This window comes from Camelina sativa, chromosome 18 (genome assembly GCF_030686135.1).
Source record: "Camelina sativa cultivar CO46 ecotype springtype chromosome 18, ASM3068613v1".
Lineage (NCBI taxonomy): Eukaryota > Viridiplantae > Streptophyta > Magnoliopsida > Brassicales > Brassicaceae > Camelina > Camelina sativa.
Genome location: NC_141897.1, coordinates 6255833 through 6281107, shown reverse-complemented (window position 1 = coordinate 6281107; position 25275 = coordinate 6255833). Strand labels below are relative to the sequence as shown.

Genomic DNA, 25275 nt, shown 5'->3' with positions numbered 1-25275 from the left:
GCGGATGGAAAAGGACGCTGCATACGGACGGACCGACGGTGATTCGTACGGTCGTACGGATGCAGCGGGCGAACGGACGGTGGATTGAGTCGATGACACACGGGAGATGGCACGGCCCGTGATACGGTCGGACTAGAAGATCTTGAACCTTCTAGGGTTTCTCTAGAGCCAAGTCCCGGACTTTAGCGGCAGAGAGGAGTGAGACAAGAAACAAAGATTCTCTCTTTGGGAAATTAATTCTATATTCAAGTCTGCCTTTTACAATGAGGCTTTAGGCCTTTGTATAGGCAAGCTTACATAAGGGGGACACTAAAACCCTAGACGCGCGGCCATGATCTGAACCATACACTTGGCCATAAAGTAAAAGCAAAAATAAATCAAAGCAAAGACCAATCCAACGGTCATAAGAGAGTTGAAAGGAAATAAAAGAAAGAAAGGAAAGAGATAGGATTGCCACATCATTGGTGGGACGTGGCTGATAGGATCTTCACTTCTTTGGCCCATTATCTTGTCAATGAAAGTTTCCAAGTCATGAGCCAAGCGGGAACGAAGTGGAGATGCACTAGAGCTCGTTGCCTCGTTAAAACCCCTTCGGTAAACCCATTGGGACAAAACCAAAGTAGGAAAAAGAGTACAGCTCCTTCTAATGACTTAGGGGTGTCTTCACACTAGCGTGATGGTGAAGACACACAACTCAAGCTTCCCAAAGCTGGTTGCACCAAAGGCTCTTCATTGGTGATGCTATCCATGAGCCATTGGTGTAAGGTTGGAGCTTGGCTTATCGAATAGATATCCTTGGGACGCATACTATATGATCTTGCCTTGCTCCCCTTGATGATCCTTGGGCCTCGCTGATACCATATTGATGTTCTGGACCGACTTTTATGCTCCTACGCGAGCTGCTAGACGATGGTACCAATGTACCGGTTCTCACCGCGGTACGGCCAGGACCCGGGTTCCATCATTCCCTCCCTCTTGAAAAGGTTTTGACCTCAAAACTCTGCCCAAAATCTGGATCAAAGAGGAAACCAAATCAGCAGCATCAAAAGTTCAACCAAGGTCTAATTTTACCGGCATCAAAAGGAAAAAGTAAGGCCTTAAGAGAAAAGGATAAGACTTCCCCGGTAAGGCCAGCAGCATTGGTCGCTCCTATCCCATCATGAACCTTGGTTGTTTGCGGGGAATCTCCTGGATGCCACACAAAGGTTTGGTCCGCACCGAAGTGGCAAAGATGACTGGCCATAGGTCCCTGTGCGGTGACGGCCTTGGCGCTATGGATGGAGAAAGATGGCACGGTATTGGCAACTCCTAGCCGGAGCATACTACTTGAAGTAGTCAAGAATAATACCGAGTGAAAGAACCCTTCAATGGCCATCTTCGGTTGCTCATCTTGTTTGAAACTCCCCATTACCGAGTGAGCACCGGATAGGGAACTGATCATACGGTCAGAAACTTCTTTGGCGTCGCCTAGTGGTTCGGTACACGTCAGGGGTGTAGAATCACGTACCATGTCCTGCTCCAAGCAAGGCAGTCGAGTGTCGGCTTGGTCTCGATCATGAACGGTAAGGAGTTGACCGATGTTCGCTTGATTGCATGGGCTTGTACCACCGAGTATATGTGCTTGGTGATCCGGCGGCTCGGCTGGCTTCTCTATAATTCCTCCTGGGCTGATGACTCCTTCAGGAACGATTTGTTGATCATGATCCGGTCCTAAGCTCAGCACACGGTAAGCTTGCTCCGTTAGGGCGTCATCCTCAATCAATTCGGTATCCAGCCTGTTCCGCATCAAGTCACCTTGTTCCAGCCGGCATTGAACTTGCAGATCTGGCGTTGGCGAAGACACAAGGGCCGAGTGTTGGTTTCGTGATGATTCTCCATGGGTGTAAGATGTCTCTACTTGGCCCAACATTTCTCCAAGGTGTTGGAGTTGAGATTGGATAGAGATCAACTCGTCCATGAAACTTGTTGCTCCGGGAGAATGCACCAGCGTCCTTGGGGCTTGTTCCCTTGACTTAGCCCAAGGTCCCACAATGCTTGGCTTGGTTTTAGCTCGGCCGCAACTGGACTTGTTGGCCGTTGATGCGCATGGTGACCAGCTCGAAAGATCTTGTGTTCGGGTACGGTACGCACTTGACTTGCTGGATGATCCGCACGGTGACCAGGTCGGAATTTTGCGGGTACGTCTTGGGTACTCCTTCTGCAGCTCTTGGTGATACCGCGGTGGCGCATAGTAAGGACCCAAGTGTTCGCCTTCGGAGTCTTCATCACTTTTCGGCCATGACTCGCGATGAGGTGTGGTTTGTGGAGCTGACGGCCAATGGAGGTTCGGTGTTCCATGCCCTTATTCATAGTCCTTTTCGTACCATGGTTCGTCCTCAGTAGCCTCTGGTTCCGGATCTACACCATGGTGTTTGTCGTACCATGACTCGTCTTCGGTGGCCTCTTGTTCCGGGTTAGTACCATGGTGTTCGTCGTACCATGACTCATCATCAGAGTAAGGATCTTCATGCTCCATACTTGATCAATGTTGAATCAAACACTGGCTAACGATCACGGCCATGGAACTACGTACGGTCAATAGTACGTACGGGCAACGGTGATCAGCTTCGGTACGGACTACAGTGTACGGACGACTGGTACGGACGGTGGCTGCGGTATGGACGGTGGTCGCGGTACGGACGGTGGTTGCAGTACGGACAACGGTCACAGAATGGACGGCGGTCGCGGTACGGATGGCGGTTGGGTACGGACGATAGTGGCGGTACGGACGGCGGTCACGGTACGCGATACGAGCTTAAACGATGATATGCGGATGCAGCTATGATTGGACGTCTTCGCGGGCTGTACGGCCGATAACTCGGCCGGTAAGTCGATGGTGAGGCGGCTATGGTGACGCGGCAATGGTACCTCACAAACAAGAAAAAGAGGAGGGGATTAAGCAAATGATCAAAGCAAACTAAACACTATTATATGGCTAACAAAAAGAATAACAAAACAAACAACTTTAACACAAAAAGCCAAAAGAAGAGAGTAACCAATGATTGGCTAAAGGAGTCACTAAAAGCCAAGGTGACAACTCGCCCATGGACCACAAGGTTCAAAGACAGCTGTTCACGTCCACATGTTGTGGCCTTGACTAAAAGGACAAGAGAGGTGGCTAATCTCTCGACACAAAAAAGGAAACGAAACCTAAACCACACAAAAATTCAAAACGTGGCTTTGACCAGTTTTGAATTTCAAACACTTGGCTGAGAGTTAAAGAGCAAAAAGCAAGTGGTAGAAACCCAAATGACTTTTACCCCAAATACTTACCAAAGAAAAGGTTAAAAACACACTAAATCAACAAAAAGTAAGGCACAAACGAATCTACACCCTAGAAACAGCAAAACAAAAAGCAACAAACCCTAAAGCAGATCTAGCATAAGCATACTAAGAACTCTCAAGAACTCAAACTAGAACAAGCAAGAACAAAAGATGAAGCTAACAACCTAGAGCACACAAATAATGCAAAGGATGATAAAAGATAAAATTTTTATTAGTTTTCTTTTTATTGAAACTACCTTTTAAGGAATTCCTCTGTAATGTTGTTTTCAATATTCCAAAAGAATCTGGTCGAGGCAGTTGCGTTGAGATATAGGTCACCTTAGATTTCGTTGAAGAGGAAAGTGTGAGTAATCAAGGGTGAAAGAGTATATCACATTTAAGAGTTTGTATCAAATAAAGGCAAGGAAAGAGACATACCACGCAGGTTTTTGGGATTCACACCAGTGACGATTACTACAATAGGTTCTTCTTTTAGGAGTGCAACATCTTCACGGACCGTAGATGCTTGGTTCTCCCAGACGGAGACATAAGCGGTGTCACCACTACAAAACAGAAAACAATGGTTAGTCTCTACTCAAGCAATGGTAGGTAGTATACGAATATATAGAGCAGCTTTGGGAACCCACCTGTCAAATACACACGTAAGAATCAGGTTCGACCTAGTCTTCGGTGGAGTTGTGGTTTCGTCGACCTTATCGGCATTCCGAATACATGACACTTGGGCAACAATATCTAGGGTGAAATGAGTAAACGATATATTAGCTGGTTGTATACAAAGCATATATTTATATATAAATATATTTTCATTGTACCTGGTAAGATCTCTCCTTTACCCACCAAACTTTGGATGTCCTTGTAGTTTCGAGTGCAGAAATACTCCTAGGGAAAAGATTATTCGTCAGGGTCTAGAACATCCATTGAGGTGTGATCATTGAATATAATCTTGTGCGCGTGGTCAGAACGGCGGTAGGAATTTGGTTGCTTCCTGACATCGAAATTAGTAATCATGAAGAGGCAACCCTGTTTGAGTGTAGATCGAAACTTGTGAAGATGCCGTGGGTGGATAGATGCTTGTATAACATTAGCCTACAATAGGGAGTTTGGATTAGATATTAAGAAGAAAATCAAACTAAATCTAGAAATAAACACTAAGGAATTAAATATAAGGACGAAAATGATCCTAATTTGGACAAAAAAAAAACAGAACCTCCTCATCCAGAAGAAGACACTCCACACTCAGAAGAAGATTGTTGCGTTTGAAATCACGCGCATCCCAGAAATGAAGTAGACAAATGACGATGGTAGGTGTGTCTAGGGATTCTGAAATTTCATCGAGCTTGAGATAGGTGAAAGTTGGGCTATCTGTAGGAGAATCTTTGGAAGACATTCTTTTTAAAAAAGGTTAGAGGTAGGGTTGTTTGTGTTTTTATTTTCATGAGGGATGGAAGCAAATATATATATTAAAAGGTAGGGCTTCAAATTGGGGTAGTAATTAGTAAGTTATGATAGAAACCTAACGCATCACAAAAAATAAAGAGAAGGCGTAAAATCAGGTAGGTAATTAGGAAAACAGAGCGGCTAGGCGACCTACCATAACTAAAAGCATTAAGTAAAGGCATATAATCAGGGTGCAATTACCTATTATAGCATGTAAACAGATATGGGATGGAGTCTATGGTTAGAGGATGACGGCGTTAAGGAGGAGAGGCACAAAATCAGGGTGGAATAATCTTAATGGGTGGCAAAACTTAAGGGCATTTCAAATTTAAAAGTTTACCAACCTGGCCTGTGAAGTGTTGAAATATTCCTAACCAGCGAGACCCAGCAACCTGCAGTTAAATGGGAGGAAATAGCAATAAGAAGTGGCCAGTAAAATAACAAAGATGATAGTTAGAGACTCTAATGGACATCTCCTGGAAGTTTAATAAAAGGTATAACTTCTTGGGGACCCTAAATTGAAGAAGAGAAGAAGAAAATAACAGAACAATATTATAGATTTGCTTGCTAAAACCTCTGTTTGGTTTTGGTCTATGGAATGAGATAAGAGAATACCTTCCTCTGCTATTCAAATTTGGCAGTCATTGAGGGTGGTTCCAACTGGGGAAAAAATCATACCAAAGTGTGCTAAATAAGACAGTTTTTGTTAAACAAATCACAGACATATAACAACGGGTGAAACCGGAGAGTAAAAGAGGAATTATTCATACTGATCCCATTAGGAATCAATCATCCTTCTCGGACAATTTAAAACACCCCTAAATCTAAGATGAATGGTTAATTATTCATACTGAAAAGGATCCCACAACCTACTTCACAGATACCAAACACAAGTTTATCTTTACAACCTAATAAAAGTAGTAACGTTGAGAGGATTCTATGGCCAGTTGCGATTTTGAAACATAGCTGACCCGTCCAAAACTTGGAATTACGAGGATGTGAAGTTGAAATCTGGGCTTCTTTGTTTACGAGTTGAAGAATTGAGGAGATCCGGAACGGCAATACGCCGGAGATTATAGCCTGGAGGGGAGGGGAAGTGAGACAGGCGGGGAAGAGAGTAAGCCGGATATGGGTTTCGGAATTTTTGAGTCCCATTAACCCACTTCCAGCCCATTAAGAAATGCATGATATACGGCCCGTTATGTTGGAAAGTTTTTTATGGAACGAAAAATTGAGGAGGTGCCACGTGTCGGGTGGAGGGAGCTCCTCAAAGGATGTAACCCTACTTTATTATATTAGATTATACATACTTAATATATTATAAACCTAATAACAAACTTAGTTTTTAAAATTAACCCGGTACGTATGTACGTACGTATTATAGGTGGTTTTATGCGGGTTTCACCAGTGTAACATGACAGGTTTGAACAATTAGACCAACACTAAAACTATTTATTGAGTTAAAAAATTATATATATATATATATATATATATATTTATTATATAAACTACAAAATATACCAACATGACAAAGAAAATTACTATACAATAAAAATAAAAATAAATTAAAACACCAATAAATTAAGAAGAAAAAAATATATATATCAAAAATAAAATAAAAAAATCAAAGAGTGTACTGCGAGTTCAAACACAATTGGTGTTGTGCATTTGGAGATTATGATACTTATTTCATGAACATGAATCATGTCACATGATGAAGGCTAAAGAGTTTCACAAGAAATATGAAAAGAAACCTCTATTTTGTATTGTCCAATAAAGGAATAAACATCTACGGGTAATCAGCTGTCGGATAATCGTCTTCTTCAATTGATTTCATGAGTATAAGAGAAACTTTTTTTTGTCGTTTCATGTTTTTTTTCTTTTCATTTTTTTCTTTTTTCTCATCCTTTACAAGATAAAATAAAAATAAAACGGCTATATAAAATAAAAATCTGGTCCATCAAAAATATTTTAATATTCACATTTATTGACCCATTAATATTTACATGTAAATAACTTTAGTAATATTAAATCCAATCTAAGCAATTCAATATTTTATGGTGACTAATTAATAATCATACAATTGACTAATATAATTTGGAGGTAAAAAATAGCAAATGTTTTACATAAAAAATTTGGCAAAAGAAACTGGCACAGACGTGCGGGTCGATCCCTAATTTTTAATAATATAGATATGCAGTAATTCGTCGTCTTATAACAATAAACCATCGACTAGACATAGAATCATATCCAGAAACAAAGTCTCCAAAATTTGATTTTTAATTTTTCACCGTTCGCCCTAATATTTCGCTCCTAGACACTATTATCGAGGCGCCGCGGCCACCATCTCTCTCCGATGCCGGTAGGGCTCCGGCTCGCCGGCGTCGGGTGCTCTCACTTTTGTCGATTCTCTGCTGCTTCCTGCTCTCCCTTCTTTCCTCTTTCAAATCTTTTTTCCCCTTTTATTTTCCTCCTATGAATCTTTTGCAATCCCCGACCAACATCCTAGATCCAGACGATAAAGACCTGCCTCTGCTCTTATATCGAAGGATGTGGTGTCCGGCGAACCTCATCCTCAACTTTTCTCGTCCAGGCCTACCGTAAAAGGTTTCAAAGTCCCAACACCTCCAAATTTTTCGATTCGGTGTGTGCTCCGCCTCTGAAGAACCTCTTTCAGCTACATCATCCGATCTTTCGTTTGAGTGGTTGCTTTACGGAGTATCTTCCTGAGCTGCGTCTTGCCCCCGATTTTGGACTCTCATCTCCCAGACGTGTCACCTCGAGAGTTTGGTAGACCCAATGGTTTTGCCAAATCCTCAAAGGTCTATCTATCAAACTCCCTGTTATCCTATAGACTGTTATTAGCTTGTTTGGTCATACTCGATGTTCGAAGGCTGCATCAGAGAACCCAGTTAGCTAGTGTGTCTTGGATGTACAATGAGTATATTATAACTATGGCGACTTCTCAACTTACGACATTGTCCGTTGGCCCCCATATCTGGAATTACCACGTTTGCTTTAATTCCCTACATTCACACCCCTTCCTGAAGCGCAGGCTATTTTTCTTTGTCCCCGGCATCTGTCGACTGCAAATCCTGTGTGGAATTCTTGATCACCATTTCCATGGCAGAGAGGACCCACCTGGTTTGGTACGACGCTACTTTTATTTTGTGCACCTGCTTTTAGCTTCTTCTCTGGTAATCTTTGTTGTTCCCATTGCTCTGCAACCATTATCTCCTTCGAAGCTCAGGTCTGATTTCTTTTCACCAATGTTCTTCCGATTACAAACTTTGTGTAGAATTCTTGATCACCATTTCCATGGCAGAGAGGATCCACCTGTTATGTTACGGTTCTGCATTTATACTCTGCGAATCCTGGTTTTAGCTTCAACTCTGAAATCTCATTCTCCTAAGGTCCTGAAGTTTCATGGCATTCTAGACCTGAATTCAAATTGTCGAGGATGTGGTTATGGTCTGAGAAGCTTCTCAACCAATAACCACCCCTCGATGATTCTAGATGTTTACTTCAGGTTCCGCATTAGTGAGCAAACATGTACCACCACCTCCATCACCCTCCGGGACTTCGTCCCCCGAATCCATACCTTGGTTGTACTTCTGTTGGTGCTCCTTCTTTCAGTTAGTCCCTTGGCTCTGATTCTACTATCAACGGCACTGTGTCCTTTGACCGTGACCTACTTGTCATCTCTCGAGATCCTTGATGATGTCCAATCCTGCAACCATAATCCAACATGCCTACAATTACTTCTTAGTCCTTGTGTCATAGCTTTCATGGAACCTTGCTTGATGTTTCCTTTATGTTTGTATTTACTTATGGCTTTAAGAAAAGCTTTTTCTTGTAATCGTTTAAACTCTGGGATCTTTTATTTTTTTTATATGTTTTTTATTTGAATGAATAGAATCATCCTTCGTTCAAAAAAAAAAAAAGACATAGAATCGTATCCACACTGGTGTTCAGTCCAGGAGAGATAGACAACCGTTAAAATTCCAAATTGGCAGAAAAAAAGTAAGTGGAAGCCACATGGAATCGGTGATTGGTCTCTGACACTTGCTTCATCATCAAAATAAATGCTATATTTTTGTATGGATATAAAATAAAAATTACAATATTATTCGAATTAAAAAAAAAAAAAAAAACGAATTGTCCGCGTAAGACGCGGTTCCACGTTGACTAACGTATGCAAGTATCTTCAAACACTCCCTTTCTTTTTCATAGACACAGGAAGGGGAGACGAATCTGATGCTCCAAGTCCAGCTTTACGTCTTTTTGTAACTCTTAATTTTCAAAATTTAATATTTTACTACCAAAAATATTATTATTATTGTAAAAAGGTGATAAAACTTGTCCTTTGTTTCTTTGCCCCATGAGATCCACCTAAAAAAAGCAAATTAACCCTAAACTAGAGGGTTGATCGTTTTCTTTACAAGATCCAAATAGAAAGACATCTCTCCTCTCTTGACTTCCTTATAGGAAGACTAAGAATAAGATTACCAAGTTATGATATCATTATTGTTGACTTGTGCTCAAACAGCACCTTACATTTAGCCCTAAATCTGCTGGCTAAAGGTCTAATCCGTTGGAATTTATGTCCTTAACTTTCTAATTAATATTATAACATCTTTGTTAATCCACATATCTTATTTGATGGGATATTATTAAGATACATATGGTGTTCATATTTAAACTTTTTAATTTAAAGAGATGTACAAAAAAACAAAAAAAAAACAAAAAAAAAACAAAAACATTTTTCTTTTCATAGGACAAAAAATACAAATAACTACTTTTTCTAAAGCTACAATAAAATAAAATTACAAATTTTACAAAAATACACGAAACAATATCGAATTATTTTGCAAACTAAATCAGTTCATGGGTATAACATGGTGCAATCATTATATAAGATATAGCAAAAATACATATAATAATCCAGCTATGATAAAATAATATATTATAAAATTTGTCCGAACAAGTTGGGATGATAATTAAAATAGACTAATATATAAACCCATTCTAGAGATGGTATATTAAAATGATCATATTATTAAAGAAAGAGAGCCACGTCTAGTCATCCATTCCTATCTGCCAAATCGCTGGCTTTCAGAATCTTTCTATTCTCGACTCGAGTCGGATCGGTCAGTATCAATGGTTCGACCAGTTAACCAAATTTCACAGTCGATCAAATTGGTATTTAAAACTCTTTATTCCCGAAGATCTCGTTACTTCAACAAAATCTTGCCACTCTATTTTTGTTAGTTTGTATTTTCATCTATTGCGTCGTGGTTTGAATTGTGCAAATTGGTAAATATATGCCAATACTAAACCACCGGTTTGGTTTAGCTTATTCAGCTGCAAGCCAAGTAAATTAGAGTCGGTGCGACAAACGATCTGATTCTCCGCAGCTTCTTCATAAAAACGTTAGACCTTTCTCCTTTTTTTCTTGTTCACTACGTAAACCCAACAACACTTGTGTATACATACATATATAAATGTGTATATCCACAATATTGTTATCTTACAATTACAAACGAAAAACACACATTATTCTAAGAGAGGAGAAACAAAAAAAAAACAAAGTCAGAAGTTTAATACCAACCAGTCAGAAGAGAATGAGAAGCTTGGTGAAGAAGCTACTATGGTGCGGAGCCAAGAACTATGTGTCTCCGAGAACATCGGCATTACCAGAGGAAGGGAGAGTTCGGGTTTACGTAGGTAAAGATAAAGAGAGTCAATGCAAGCTAGAGGTTGAGGCTAATTTGCTAAACCACCCAATGTTTGAGGATCTACTAAGGTTGTCTGAGGAAGAATTTGGACACTCGTACGAAGGAGCCTTAAGGATTGCCTGCGAGATTGATGTCTTCATCAAACTTATCAATCTACACAAAACAACTAATCATCATAACCCTTCCCTTTGCTTTACCCATAATTCCACTAAATTATCGTAGCTTTTATACATTTTTTTTCTTTTCATAATTCTTTATTTCTCTAAACGGAAGAAAAAATGGACAAAGTTCATTCCTTTATTTATTCCTTTATTTATTTTTTGGAGTTTAAAGCCAATGGACAGTTGTATTAGTAATGACTTCATTAAAATATAGTAATTGATATTTTTTGGTTTTTCTAGCAAAGCTGAATATATATATATATTGATCTGATGTTCAGTTACATTATCCCGATGCAATATATCAGTTAACCAAATAGGAATTGCAATACAATTCGAAGCAAATGGAAAGTTGGATAAATTGATCCTTTGTTAATAAATGTGCTGCGGGACTAGAATCTCGTTTTACATGCTGGAACTGATGACAATGTAGTTTTTGTTGTCCAATAGAGAAGATCCTTGCAGATGTTGGTGATGCTTAATTTTCTTATTTTCCATGTAAAACGTTGTTTAGAACAAGTGAATCTACTTGTAGATAACCTAGGAAAAGCCAATAGATGTAGCATATTCGATAGGTGTTATTGTTCACCGGTCTTTTCACCGCAATTGTAGCAATTTCAACATCCTCACCGGTCTTTTTTATGGCTTTTTGAAGATAATATAGTTTTGGGTGCAATCTCCAAATTTAGCGGTCGTTATCACAATGCATGATAATAAGTTCAGTACTCTTGACTCCAAGATCAAATAGCAACTGCTTAAGCCAAATAAGCTCATCAGTAATATCAGCCATGGAACACTACCCATTTTAAGCACTCAATCTTGACCAATACTTAAATTTGGAATGTTTCAAATGATTGTTCTAGTGATTATGTAAAATCGAAGGATTTTATTATTCTAAAAAAAGCAAAATATATTAATGTTCAAGAAAAAGGTAGGCGGTAATCCAGTACCTATAACGCTTAGTCGAGGCTTAAGCGAGTTTAGGCGGTTAAAACCTTACGTAATAAAATATTATAAGTATGATATTATAGATTAAAAATTTATATAACTATATCTTAAAAATAAGAATATTAAATCATAAACAAAAATTAGAGAAAAATATTTCTTTAAATATATCAAACAACATATAAATATGTAAACTTATTGTTGGAAAGTGAATACAAAATACATTAAAACAAGATTCATATGATTTAAGGTGACAAATACAATCGTCTAGGCGTACATGAGCGCCTAACACCTAGACGGGCCTTAACCGACTACTTAGAATACTTTTTAGAATATTTTTTGTCGTAAAAAACAAATTTCAAGCAGGATCTTTAAAAAAAAACACGTTACTGACTACTTTTGTTACTTTTATCTTATTTAGTTCCTCTAAATGCTTAATAATAGATTAGGACCTGCATATTATGATTTTACTAGATTAGGACCTACATAAATATACCAGTAAAAGAAATAAATGTTAAATTTTATTACTGAATTAGTTGTTATAACCCACATAAAAAAAAGTTGTCTCCCGCACACTTTTTAATAAGGGGGAATTTCAAAAATACCTCTTTTGCAATATCATTTTTCAAAAATACCCCCTCTTTCAAACTTTACCAAAAAAAGGCACTAAAAATATACAAATTTTCAAAATTTATGTGTAACCTTATAAATTTATACACAGATTACCTTTATATGTCTGTAATTTTTTATATATATTTTATAAATACAATATAAATACCTTTTAAAAACCTTTTAAAAACTGTTTAAAAACCTTTTAAAAACCTTGTAATTTTTTAAAAAATGTTTTAAAAATTCATAAATATTTGGTTAAGTCTAGAGGTAGTAGTTATTATTTAGAAGTACCTTGTGAACCATATAAAACTTTATAATTTTTCATATTTAAAAAGGGGTATTTTTGAAAATGAATAGATGAAAGGGTTATTTTCACTACAACAAATATCTACATTGATAGCATTAGAGAAACGCTATAATACGTTATTCATAGCTTTTTCACAAACGCTATGTTAGGCCCCTATTATCGTAGGTACCACACATACAATAGCGCCGGATATGTATGCTATTGTAGAGCCTTCTACTATAGCAATAGCGAAATACTTTGTTATCACGTTTTTCTTATTTTAAAAAAATAATATTATAAATCATTTTACACGCTATGTTGTAAGTCATTTTACACGCTATGCTAGGAGCTTCTACCATAGCTATATCATAGCACTAATCGAAGGTTATAATATATTTTATTGTATCACAAAATTAGTGCTATTTTATTTATTATCGTAATATTTTTTTTTCAAATTTTATTTAATTAGATTTATATTTTTATATTTCATAAAATAATCAACATACAGTACATAACCTTAAAATTACATTAATCAAAAAAATCTTACATAACAAAGTGCCACCAAGTCTTAAACAAAATAAAACTAACATCACAAAGAATAGAGACAAACTTGACAAGTACAGGATCTTGAGTGAGTTCAAGCTTCTTCATTGTTCCAAGGTACACATCCTCCAGAGAAACCTTCAGTAAATATAGCCTCGGCGAGTGAGTTAGCACAAAAAATCTTAGAACACATAACAGCTGATTCATTGATTTCTCTTTCTCTAAATATGGAGGAGACCGGTTTCCCCCATGGTGGTTTCTTTCTGGCCCTGAACCACATTTATCTCTTCTTCTGTCTCCCCCACCACTACCATAGCCTTTCCCTCCTCTACCACCGCCTCTGCACAGTTCACAAATTTTTTGCAAGGACTACAATATTATATCAGACACAGACCATCTTTTTAAAAACCAGCTTACTACTGAAAATGAACTGACCAAACACAACAAGGGCGAGTCTTATAACGCATGGATAACCTACAGTTAAAGATGCAACTTATATGGGGAAATACTTGAAGCTTATAAGAAACATGAACGTAAAACCCCTCTTCATAATTAAAAGCACCCACAGAGAAATGTTATAAGATATCTTTGACTCTTAGATATAATTAATATGGCGTGAACATAGACATAAGGCATTGTTTGATTATATAACGAACTAACAACCCTTTCTGCCAGACCGAGATGAGTGTACAAAGCAGATACCCATTAGGAAACAAGTCGCATACAGTCTTTAGAGACAAGGAACACAAACTTAGCATAGCAAAAGCTCTTATTCCCAACCAAAATAATAAATCTAAGAACCTAAAACAATTACAGCACACAAATCTGTAAAATCAAAGAAATTAATAAGATTATGGACCTGGGAATGGTGAAGTCTTCTGTTTCATGTTGCTTCGATAGCCATGCGAGTAAAACATTTCCTTGGATTCACTTCAACTCCTGCAAATGCACAAATCGTTGATCAACACCCAGCTCCATGAAAAATAAATAAACATCCAAAATTAAAGCTTCTAAATTAACTTCAACATCAGGTTTATCCTCAAAGAAGAACAAAAAAAGTATTTGGAGTACCTCAAATTTCATGAGATGTTCAAGGATTGTTGCTCCTACATATGAACCCTAGTAGGAGAAATTAAAAGAATCTCTTCTACTTTAGCAACTAAACTACAACGAAACTGATGTTTAACCACACTTAAGCAGATATGCATTTTTTCTCACTCACCAATTTAAGAAAACTTAAACAAGGACCCAATTATGAACTGTTTACCTCCTTCTCGTTAAAGTCAAATCGACAAAGCGCAACAAGGACCAATTCTGAATGTTTACCTCCGAGATACAGGTCTTTAATGGTGTTGAGTTCCTTCTCCCTCTCTCTCTCAACTAATTTCTCAATCCTTGCCTTCTTCCTAGCCTTAGCCTCCTCCTCTCGCTCCTTTACGATGGTCACGCTCTCGCTCTCTGTCTTTCTTTCTCTCTTTCCTGTCTCGGTCCCTTTCTCAGTGCCGATCTCGGTCTTGATCCTTGTCCCGATTGTGTTATATCCATTGGCGTCTTCAGTCTTGAGCTGGGAGCAACCGATTTGATCGCGGTGAAGACTTCACGGTGGAATCGATGGGAGAGTCGAAGAGACGATATAGGTTTAGATTTGGGGATTTTTTTTTTTTTAAATGTTTTGTCGTAAAGAGAGAGGTATGTTTTTTTTTTCTTTGCCTAAAAAATGTTACTTAAAATTTTGGAACTGAGATATATGGCGCTTTAAGTAATTGTTTCCTCAAAATATTGGTGGAATAAATGATTTTAGCTTCCTTGATCATTTTTTTTGTTAGTGTTGTTTTAATGCTATTGTATAGTAATTAAAAATAAAGTTCTATCTTTCATAGCAGTTACTAAAATGATCTATCCTCTTCTGCTATCAATGTAGATATTTTTTGTAGTGTTTTGAAATTTTTTTAGTGTTCTGAAAAGGCTACACCCAAAAGGATATTTCTTAAAGATTCTCTTTTAATAATTATTTGGAAATTTTTAAAAAACCAGATTAAACCTCAGGTACTCTACTTTTCAGTACAACTAGGTTTGAACCCGCGATACACCGCGGAACGAAGCTTAATAATGTTTTATAAATTAGGCAATTAACGGTAAAACTATGTATAAAACCTATTATATATGTATTGTTCGTGAATGTCGAATATAATATATAAGCGGGTTAATTTAGGTTTGAATCCGCGGGGCATTGGAAACAATTTATGGTTTTTAACCATCTAAATGTGTTAATTTTTATTGACATATTAAACTGATTTTTAGGTGTAGTAGTTTGATTGTTGTAAGAGTATATTTATTTTAAAATATTTATTTCTAAAACAGTTTGTGTGTTATTTTTTTCTCTTTTAGTAGAATAGTTTAATTGCTACATTTTTTAATTAAGAAGTAGGTTGTTTATCTTAGTTCTATACTAAAAATTAGAAATAATAGTTTTTTCACAATTTCATGACTTGGCATATGTGCATATATTTTGTTTTGTTTTGTAAATATAATATTTAATTTGAAATGTATAGTCCCCATCTAAATTTTTATTTAAACGACCCATATATGTAATGGATTTCGTGTGAATTGCATTAGTATATTTGTAATGGGCTAGGCCTTTTCATTATTACCATATTGCAGGGATGCAAAATTTGTAAGAAAAATATATGATTAAAAGAATTGAAACGATGAGAGAAAAGAATTGGGAACGACGCCCACCTGTTCTTCTTTGTTCATTGTTGTAATTCATTTCTCAGCTTCTTATTCGTTCCTCTTATCATAGTCATTTAGATGATAAAACTTCCATATTTCGTTCTACATCTTCAGAAACAGTCAATTGATTTGGTATATCTCAATATTGAAAAAGATAATTTCAAAACGGTAAATAAGGTACTTACGGCTACAAAGGATGGACAATCGATTTGAACTTAATCGATTAAGACGGGAGGTGTTTAGGGATTTTGATAATTCCAAAAACCAATCGATCATCTGGGTAAGCAGCTTCTCAAATCTTTCTGAATAATCTCTACTTGTACGATTTATACCATTTACGGTTTTATCTAGGTTTGAATAAATTTTTTTTTTCCGGTTTACTTTATGAAATTGGCTCACTGATTTAACCTGTGATGTGTGTTTTGTTCATCTTTCGGAGGAAACAACTGCTGGATACATAAACTTTCGAGCAACCGATGGAAGGTGATAACTTCCGCTTGGTAATAACTATTTTAACCAAGTTCTGCTGAATTTTGTGATTGTATTGACTTACGACATGTTTTCTACTGGATCAGGCTCTTTCATTGTGTTGAAGATAAACTACAATCAGATAAGTATTTTGATCCTTGGGAAATTAATATTAACAGGAAGTGATTGCTTATGCCTATTTAAAAGCTAAGTGGCTTTTTATAATATCTTTGTAGGTGACCTGAAAACATCATATAATTACCGAAAACAAAGGCTGGGAACTTTCTTCATCGTACAAAGGAGTAACTTCATTTCATAAGGTTGGTTTTCTCGAACCCCCACTTATGCAGTCTAATCTTGGTTTATTAATTTATGAAATGCGAAAAAAACTTCCCCTGGATGGTTTGATAATTGTATCAAACTATGAAAAATTTAAGTTCAATAAAATCTTACTTCTAACAGATAAAGTAATGAAAATATTAAAACATTTCACGTTATCAAGATGCTTCCTCATCACATTGTTCCAATAAACCTCTGGCCAAACATGTTTCCTTGTATGAGTCGTAGAGCACACCGTTGTAGGTTCTCAAATCTTCATCATTTGTTGGTCCTTTCAAATACCTGAAAAGGAGTTTCAAACAAACATTACCATGGAAGTTACTTAAAATATCTGCTGTCCTTCGTTTCCCGATTGTGAATTGCTTTCTTTCAAAAAGTTCCAGCTTCTGATTCCATGAAAAAAACTGAGGGACACCTTCAAAAGTAAGATCTAGCCTCTGAACACTTAACATTCAGATCAAACCAAGCCCGAATAAGTGGATCTTGAATGTTTTTCATATTACTTTTTCCCTGAAAGAGGAAGAGGTTTACTTTTTTTTTGCTTATGTGTTTGATAGTTAAAACCTTAAAATCTGTATACATATTTATACTATTCAACTTTATAGGGTTTTATTCCAAAATTTGTTTCAAATTAATCAGGATATACCGCGATTTCAACAGGAATAAAATATTCTGTTTACGATTTAAGTAAACAGATTTGGTGAGAAAGTAATAATTGGAAAACCCAAAAAAAGAAAGAAAATATTTAGTTGGTTTTCCTAGTAAAGGACAAAATTTGTGACGAAATTTTTAGTTTATAGTGAGATTTTCTTCTTATTTAAATACTGATATCTTATTTAAAAAACATTGATATATCTTAACGATTCATGAAAACCTAGATCAGTGTTTTTAAAAGATACCTACTTCGCTTTCAAAAATCATACATAGCTTTGTTTTATTGGATTCTAAAATCTGTTAACAGATGTTCATAACAAAAACTAATTCCGTAGATTCTGAAATATTTCCTTGTAAACAACATTCATTGTCTGCTTGTGCGGCTCCCCTTCTTTATCAACGATAAGCACTTTCAAACCGTTCTTTGATGTCACCCTTGACAAAGCTACATATAGCTGTCCATGAGAAAACACTGGTCGAGGAAGAAACAAACCCACTTCTTCTAGTGATTGTCCTTGAATCTTGTTAATTGTCATTGCAAAAGCCACTGCTAATGGAAACTGTCTTCTCCTCATCCTAAAAGGCAGCTTAGTATCTGATGGTTTAATTAAGATCTTAGGAATCAAAACTTTGTCTCCAACTCTGTCCCCCGTAATAACGCAAGCTTCTAATACATTATTCCCCATCTGTGTAATCTGCAATCTTGTACTGTTACGTAAACCACCTTTAGGATCAATATTCCGTAGCAACATAACAGAAGCACCAATCTTAAGACGTAAACTGTGATTTGGCAATCCAGATAGTCTTATATTATTCAAAAAATCAGAACTGAATACTAGGTTGTTTAGTGATTCGCTATCCTGAGGGTCAATACTATCAACCCTTGTTTTAAAACGCGGCCGCCGAGGCTGCCGAGGCGCCGGTTAATCGCTTGGCGGTGGTGCTCCGCCGGGATTTTATCCAAATCGGTTGTAAAATCGGAAAAACGAAAAAAAGTTGATCTATTTAACTGAAAATAAGATGATAGATGTTAGATCTAATATTGGGTTATCAAAAACAGTTGAATTAACAAAGAAATCGATGAAAAACGGGTAAATAAATAACCTGCGGGCATGAACTAGGGTTACAGGTTCGAGTGGAAAAGATGAATTTGAAATGACTATTTTACCCTTTATTAAAAATGAGAGAAAATGCATAAAATTGAGTTTTGTGGCGTCAAACCCGCGATACACTATGTGGGAAACGTGTCACTAACCAACTGAGCTGTGCTTTTCTCTAATAAATCACACGCAGACAAAGTATATAACCACCAAATATTATAATATTAATATTAATTATAAAAATATTAAAAATACCCTAAAACTAGTCACCGATTAATTCCCGTATAATCTCCGATTAATCAATTAATCGCTAGGCCCTCTTCAACCGCCCGACTAGCGCCTAGCGATTTTTAAAACATGGCTATCAACACTTAAGTACACCATTTCTTCTCCTATATAGACATAAATTTAGAACATATTCGATATTTCATGAGCTAAATTATAATTAAAATTTAATATTGTTGAGTATTTACTAACCTTGAAGCTTTTCAAGCAATCGTTCATTTATGGTGTGAACATCACTGTTGGTTGGACATAAGATAGCTCTGGTCTGAAAATTTTTTGGATCTTTTTCGTTGTGCAACATTTCCAAATTTCCATACACGGCTCTGCTTATAGCATCAATCGGATCACCAACATTTCTGATTAGGAATTCATCTGGAATATCAATTAGAGCTTCCCCATCGTTAGGCTCAGCAATTTTCCTATCTCCAACAGCTAATATCCAATCAGAAAACTCCTTGATACTTTCTGCTTCACTCTTAGACACTCCATTTGACATAAGCCGCATGTTCTTTGTCAAAGTTTGAACCTTACAATGTTCCACAGATATGATGAATTTAAAGACGCTAGAACAATTTGAGCCCTACCAGCAACGTTGATAACTGGGAGAACTTGTCTGAAATCACCTCCAAAGACAACAACCTTTCCACTTAATGGCTTATTATCACTATTTCTCATAATATCTGACAAACATCTATCCAAATTCTCAAAACAATATCTGCTCATCATTGGTGCTTCATCCCATATGATCAAAGATGTTTCTTTCAACATGTTAGCAAGATCTGAAGTAGGATTGATATTACACATTGAAAAATCATCAGGGTTTATTGGGATACAAAACCTTGAATGTGCAGTCCTTCCACCCTCCAACAACAAAGACGCAATACCGCTTGATACGACATTTATTGCTATCAATCCCCTATATCTAACAGCAGCAAACAAAGTTTTCCACATAAAAGTCTTCCCAGTCCCTCCAAAGCCGTATACAAACAACACTCCGCCATTGTCTATCAAAACAGTACCCATGATCTCTTCATATATTGCTCGTTGTTCTGATGTCATCATATTTATCCATTCATCATGTTTCTCCTTCAAATAGTCACGATTGTAGTTCTTTTCTTCTATAATGAGACGGTTTGAATGATCAACACCCATGTCAGTTGGCTTAGGCATATCGTTGAATGCTTGTAGAGTTCTACCATTGCTTAACATCAACTCTTCTATCTCATGGAGAGTATAATTCTTCTTCTCATCCTCTGTTAAATTCAATGTTGCAGATGATATTACATGTTAGTGAAATTATAGTTTGCAAAATGAGAAACTTTCAAAACATACATAAAACAACTTTAAAACTCTTATTTTTTTAAAAAAGACAGACTCACAAACCTGGATTATTGTATTGTTCTCTTTTCTTGTGCTTGATGTCTTCTGATAATACTTGCCAAGTTGTTTCCCACACATGCTCAAGTCTTGATAAACAACCATCTAGAAGCATCATTGTGAATAAATTACAAAAGTTGCGGTCCAAAAAACCATGCACTTGCTTCTAGAATACTGTCTATATAAGCCTGATCGTCTTCCAAAATACCACGTGCCCAACATGCTTTTTTGTATGTATCATAGACAACACCTCTGAATGTTCTAATATCTTCATCACTTTTAGGACCAGTCACTATACCAATAAGTATTCTCATGTAATATTCAGCTTCCATCTTCTGTGGGACATAATTGATTCTTCCTATAGAGAAACCTCTCTCCCTAAGCTTCCATTGCTTCTTTTTACCATCCCAAGTAAAATATTTTGGTATTTCAGCATAAGTGAACTGTCTAGCAAACTCGTTAACCTGATTCAGTTTGAGGTAGGCCATGAACATAGAATCTACATTAACTCTTCTTTCCAAAACATCTTCAATGTTCTCTTTTTCTTTGTAATATACTGGTTGCTTTCCTGGAGGATGGAACAAAATTTTCATCACTGGTATGCTTCTATACTGTATTGGAAATTTGAAAAGCCTCCAAGCTGCTTCTGAAGCTGATACATATCTTCAAAAAAAAAAATTGTGATTAACATTTTTTCTACACAAACAGCCAATAATATACTTTAATTTTTTTAATAATAGAGAAAACAAATACCTGCAATCAAACCAGTTTTTTACTTCATCTTTTTTCTTTTCTTCGAGATTTATAGAAGATGAAGTATCACCCGTCCCTGCTTCCTTTGTGATGTTAGAACCATTACCGACGCAATTATCATCTGAAGTAGTTTTGTTTTTAGGTTCTATCACAAATGCTACAAGATCTTGTCCCTTGTTAATATACTTAAATAAGTACTTGATTGAACCAGATTGGTTGCACCACTCAACATTGATGTGAGCCCGATAGCGCAATGATAGGAGACGATTATAAGGAACAACATATTTGTTATCGCACTTTATTCCATTCTTCTCTACATAAGCCGTAGATACTCTTCTCCTATATACTGGATATCCATCTTTGCAAACACTTGTATCTTCAACATGGACCTTAGGGAAAAATTTGGAACATTTTCCATCAACCATACATGGTGAATTTGGGTTAGCCGCACCACACGGTCCGTGGATCATGCAATCCTTTACAACATCGTATAGTTCAGGATCTTGAAGCTTATCTGGAATCTCAGCAGATATGATCTTGGTAATATCATCGCATGTTGGTAATTTACAACTTTGATCCATAAATAGAAGGATATGTGCATGGGGTAGTCCACATTTCTGAAATTCAATGGTGTACATTGCTGCAATAGTAGAAACAGATTGTAAGTAAAATCATTCGTAAGAATTTAATTTAGGAAGCTCAACATAATACTTACCCGCTGTAGTCTTGCCAAGAATATGTTCTTCGGTTAAATCTCTCATAAGAGACTCAAGTTTTATCTTGAATATACGACAAATAATGTCTGGTCTATCATTTGAATTCAATTTTCTCTTCTTCAAGTACCTTGTTATTTCTGGCCACTTGGGATTACATGTAAAAGTAATGAATATGTCGGGAAACCCATACTGTTTACATGTAGTCATGGCATCATAATAATTCTGCAACATATAGCGAGGTCCGCCAGTAAAAGATGCGGGGATTTGAACTTGCTTTCCCTGCTCTTCCATGTTAGGGATTCGCAAATCTAAGAAGACAAACCATCTGGTGCACATCAACTTCTTGGCAAGCATCATAGATTTCATCAGCAAATGATCCCCACAAAGTACATGTCATCCTCACATCACTGTAATTTGCAGCAAACTACTATTAGTTTTAAATCTAAAATCATAAATCTACAAGTTTTATCACATCCAAGAGTCTAAATAAGAATGTTGTTTACTTCTCATCCCTGAGTTCAAAATCAATCTTGTGTGTGGGCTTGCTCTGGACATCTATCGTCTGCATCTCACCAACGTTAACCACTTGACCAACAATATCTGGTTAAAGATGATTATAAATTAGTAATTACCATTGAATCAATGAACCAAAGTAAGAGCTAGATTTCTTTTTACATATTAGGAAGTTTGGATTTAGGTTTCCAGATAAGACCGAGTCAAATCGGCTGAGAGATAGGAACAGATCATCAGATATAGAGTCGACCATCTCGACTACGGTTTGATACCTGAAAGTCATCTTGTAGCGATGACTGGTTGGTTTGAATTGGCCACTGGCAAGGCTTAAACCAAAATTTTCAATGGATCTCCATTGTCCAGAAGTGAACCTATTCTCGAAACGGTTGATGAGGTATTTTTTGCACAAAGCATAGATTTTTGTTCCCTGTAAACGATATAGATATATATTAGGAATATGTAAATTGTTGTTATATATGTACATATTAGGAAATTATATGATATTTATACTTACTTGGACATCAACAAGTACCATGTCGAAGGTTTCACCAAAAAGTGTGGTATATGTTTTCATGTATGCAGGACCCTTACCTGCACCTTTCATGAAGTCTTGAATGGCTTGATTTCTCGGAGGAAAGCGTATGAAGCAGCCATTGCGAGGTTTGTGTTTTAATCTTTGTGTTCGAGATATTCTGTGTGTGAGATGATTTTGTTTATGCATTTGTTGACGATATTTATGGGTGAATGGTAGATTATATGTTTTTCAGCACAAAATCTTTGATACTTATTCGATCAAGGTTTACTCGGTTGTTAGGTTTGATATAAGGGAAGTTTAGATTATGCAATACTAACATTTAGGGATTTTTCGAGATTAGGATGTTCTGATTTTTGAATGATTGATTGAGCGAATATCTTTTAGCAGCGATGATAAAGCCGTGATTGTTGTGGTTTTTAAATAAGGAAGATCTTTAAAAATATGGAAACAACTTGTACAGATATATGTTATCGTAATGAGCTTTTTTGTTTTCGTATACAGGCTTTATTGGAGGGCTTTTTATTAATGTGAAAACAAAGGAAAAATGAAGCCGGGTTAAAGGCAAAAGACGCGGATCCTCTACCCTTCTGGGCGGGTAATATCTTTTCATGTGGGCGGACAAATGTGCCCTTGCGAATTTTCAGAATCATTTTAGATTTGCTCGAATTGAATGGCAATTTGAGTAATTAGAAGGAGGATTTCGAACATTTTCCCAAACATACTCCTCTTTTAATTATATAGAGATATAATAAATTATTTATTATACGTGTATCATCTTAATAGATAAAAGCTAAATTATACAAGAATAACATGTGTTGTATTTATATTAATAATATATAAAAGCTAAATAATAAGTAACTTTTAGTGCGCAACGAGGACGTTGCGATCTGTTAGTGGGAGTGAATTATGACACCCTAATTTCAGAGACTTGCAGAGAGATTTAAAAAGAATTGATATGGTCACCTATGTCACCAAATTACACATATATATTTGGTCAAAGATCTAGAGAGAAATCCACAGTTATGAAGAAATAAAATAAATAGTCGAGTAAGTGAAAGGAATGCAAATAAATAAAATACGAAAGTTCCTAAAGATGGGGGTAATCGAATCCTAAGTGTTCTAGACCAGTACGGATGCCTTACATGCCTCAAGCAATTATTTCCTAGACAATGAACCTCTAAGACCTTGTCACCACACTTTCGCACTAGCAACAATCAACCTTGAACACATTACCACACTGTCGCACTAGCAATATGAACAAGCAGACATTAAGAAAGATTCATTATTGTCAGTAGACTTAAACTCATCTAATTTTGTTACTCAGAGTTAAGTAAACCTCTAGCATTGGCTAAATCAAGCATTTTATCTACTCCTTTCGGCCTGTAGCATTTGTAAACGCCCTAGATCTAATCAACTAAACGCCCTAGATCTAACCAATCTAGAAGGAAATCTATCAATCATTTACAATCAACTAAAGCATGCTAACCGATCAAGAACACAAAATCATCTATCCCATCCCTAGAAACTTTACTACACTACTCGGACATAGAAGCGAATAACAAAGCAATCAAAATGAATGAAAATTACATTGTATTAAAAGATAGAGTAGAGAAGAGAAAGTAAAGGATAGAAATCTAAAAAAACTACAAAATAAAAATGCAAAACAAGAAGAAAAATGTTGAGTCGCCCAGTTCTCTCACAGAGGCTCTCGCTCTCTGGTTTGAGGGTCTGCGGCGTGCTCCTTTGCAAGCTAGGGGAAGAGGGCGTTTATATATGGAAACCCATTTGACCTAGCTTCCCAGACCTGCCCGATGATCTACTCGATGGGGTTCACGAGGGTGAAGTCGGGTGGATCTTCGGGTAGCTCTTCATGCTCTTGGATCCTCCTCGATCGTGTTGGGGTTCGAACTTGTTCTTGCAGCTCGATGGCTCCTTCGGGTACATGCTCGAGTTGTCCTTGTTTTGCCCCATTTTTGTCTCTTTAGCACTTGTTTTCATCCAAAATATGCAAATGTAGAAATGCAACACCCTAAATGCTCTAAAAGTGAATTCCTACAGTAAATAGCCTAAAAATGCTAAGTTAGAGGTATGAACAATGCAAAATATGGACAAAAAAGGATGCTAAAAATATGTAAATTAGAGAGTTATCAGTGCTAATGCTGGAGAGTCTCAGGATGGGTGACCTTCTTGGAAGTGATTGTCGGAACTGTGCAAGTGAGGACAAAACACAGGGAAAAATCATGTTATTATTTGTAGGGATGGTAAACAAGTCTTTAAAGCCTCCCGGACGTAGCAAACTGGCCGTCGGATATGGATAGACTCATGGGCTTAGTGAGAGGATGTGACGCCCATTAAGGAAGGGGAGCCCATGGATTGGGATTGGACATGGGGCCCATTGAGAGGTTGGTGGCCGAGGCATTTAAAGTGGTATCAGAGCTGAACCCCAGACGAGTGTGGATTTGAATGGGCTCACACTGTCGAGGGTGAAAGTCTTAGTACGCAAACGAGGATGTTGCGATTTGTTAGTGGGGGTGAATTATGACACCCTAGTTTTAGAGACTTGTAGAGAGATTTAAAAGAACAGATTTGGCAACCTATGTCACCAAATTACACATATATATTTTTGGTCAAAAATCTTGAGAGAACTCCAGAGTTAAGCGTGCTAATGCTGGAGAGTCTCAGGATGGGTGACCTTTCGGGAAGTGATTGTCGGAACTGTGCGAGTGAGGACAAAACACAGGGAAAAATCATGTGGTGAT

The 25275-nt window shown here is 36.8% G+C and overlaps 2 protein-coding genes, 2 long non-coding RNA genes and 1 pseudogene across 13 annotated transcripts; 2 read left to right on the top strand and 3 right to left on the bottom strand.

Moving 5' to 3' along the window:
• Positions 1-224: 224 nt before the first annotated feature.
• LOC104760731 (uncharacterized) lies at positions 225-4744 on the bottom strand. The gene is made up of 6 exons (XM_087500238.1): positions 4532-4744; positions 4137-4410; positions 3951-4056; positions 3742-3866; positions 3561-3642; positions 225-2907 (listed from the first exon to the last, which is right to left on the bottom strand). Exon 6 carries the CDS (start codon positions 1955-1957, stop codon positions 1043-1045), a length of 915 nt encoding a protein of 304 aa, XP_087356364.1. The 5' UTR covers positions 1958-2907; positions 3561-3642; positions 3742-3866; positions 3951-4056; positions 4137-4410; positions 4532-4744; the 3' UTR covers positions 225-1042.
• Positions 4745-9890: 5146 nt separating this feature from the next.
• LOC109130414 (auxin-responsive protein SAUR21-like) lies at positions 9891-10795 on the top strand. Its single transcript, XM_019239881.2, has one exon. It carries the CDS (start codon positions 10266-10268, stop codon positions 10719-10721), a length of 456 nt encoding a protein of 151 aa, XP_019095426.2. The 5' UTR covers positions 9891-10265; the 3' UTR covers positions 10722-10795.
• Positions 10796-13003: 2208 nt separating this feature from the next.
• On the bottom strand, positions 13004-14792 carry LOC147921604 (uncharacterized). Of its 5 annotated transcripts, none has more exons than XR_015588073.1 (4): positions 14266-14769; positions 14115-14162; positions 13903-13982; positions 13004-13383 (listed from the first exon to the last, which is right to left on the bottom strand). It is a non-coding gene; the product is annotated as an uncharacterized LOC147921604 (long non-coding RNA). The 5 variants fall into 5 exon arrangements; XR_015588075.1 differs by having other exon boundaries at positions 14311-14769; XR_015588074.1 differs by having other exon boundaries at positions 14370-14769.
• A 925-nt stretch (positions 14793-15717) lies between these two features.
• LOC104760728 (uncharacterized) lies at positions 15718-23374 on the top strand. Of its 6 annotated transcripts, none has more exons than XR_015589094.1 (6): positions 15718-16056; positions 16216-16259; positions 16352-16564; positions 21765-22375; positions 22564-22641; positions 23018-23374. It is a non-coding gene; the product is annotated as an uncharacterized LOC104760728 (long non-coding RNA). The 6 variants fall into 6 exon arrangements; XR_015589093.1 differs by having other exon boundaries at positions 15768-16056; positions 22272-22375; XR_015589092.1 differs by having other exon boundaries at positions 15768-16056; positions 22166-22375.
• On the bottom strand, positions 17561-19792 carry LOC147921603 (uncharacterized; annotated as a pseudogene).
• Positions 23375-25275: the final 1901 nt, after the last annotated feature.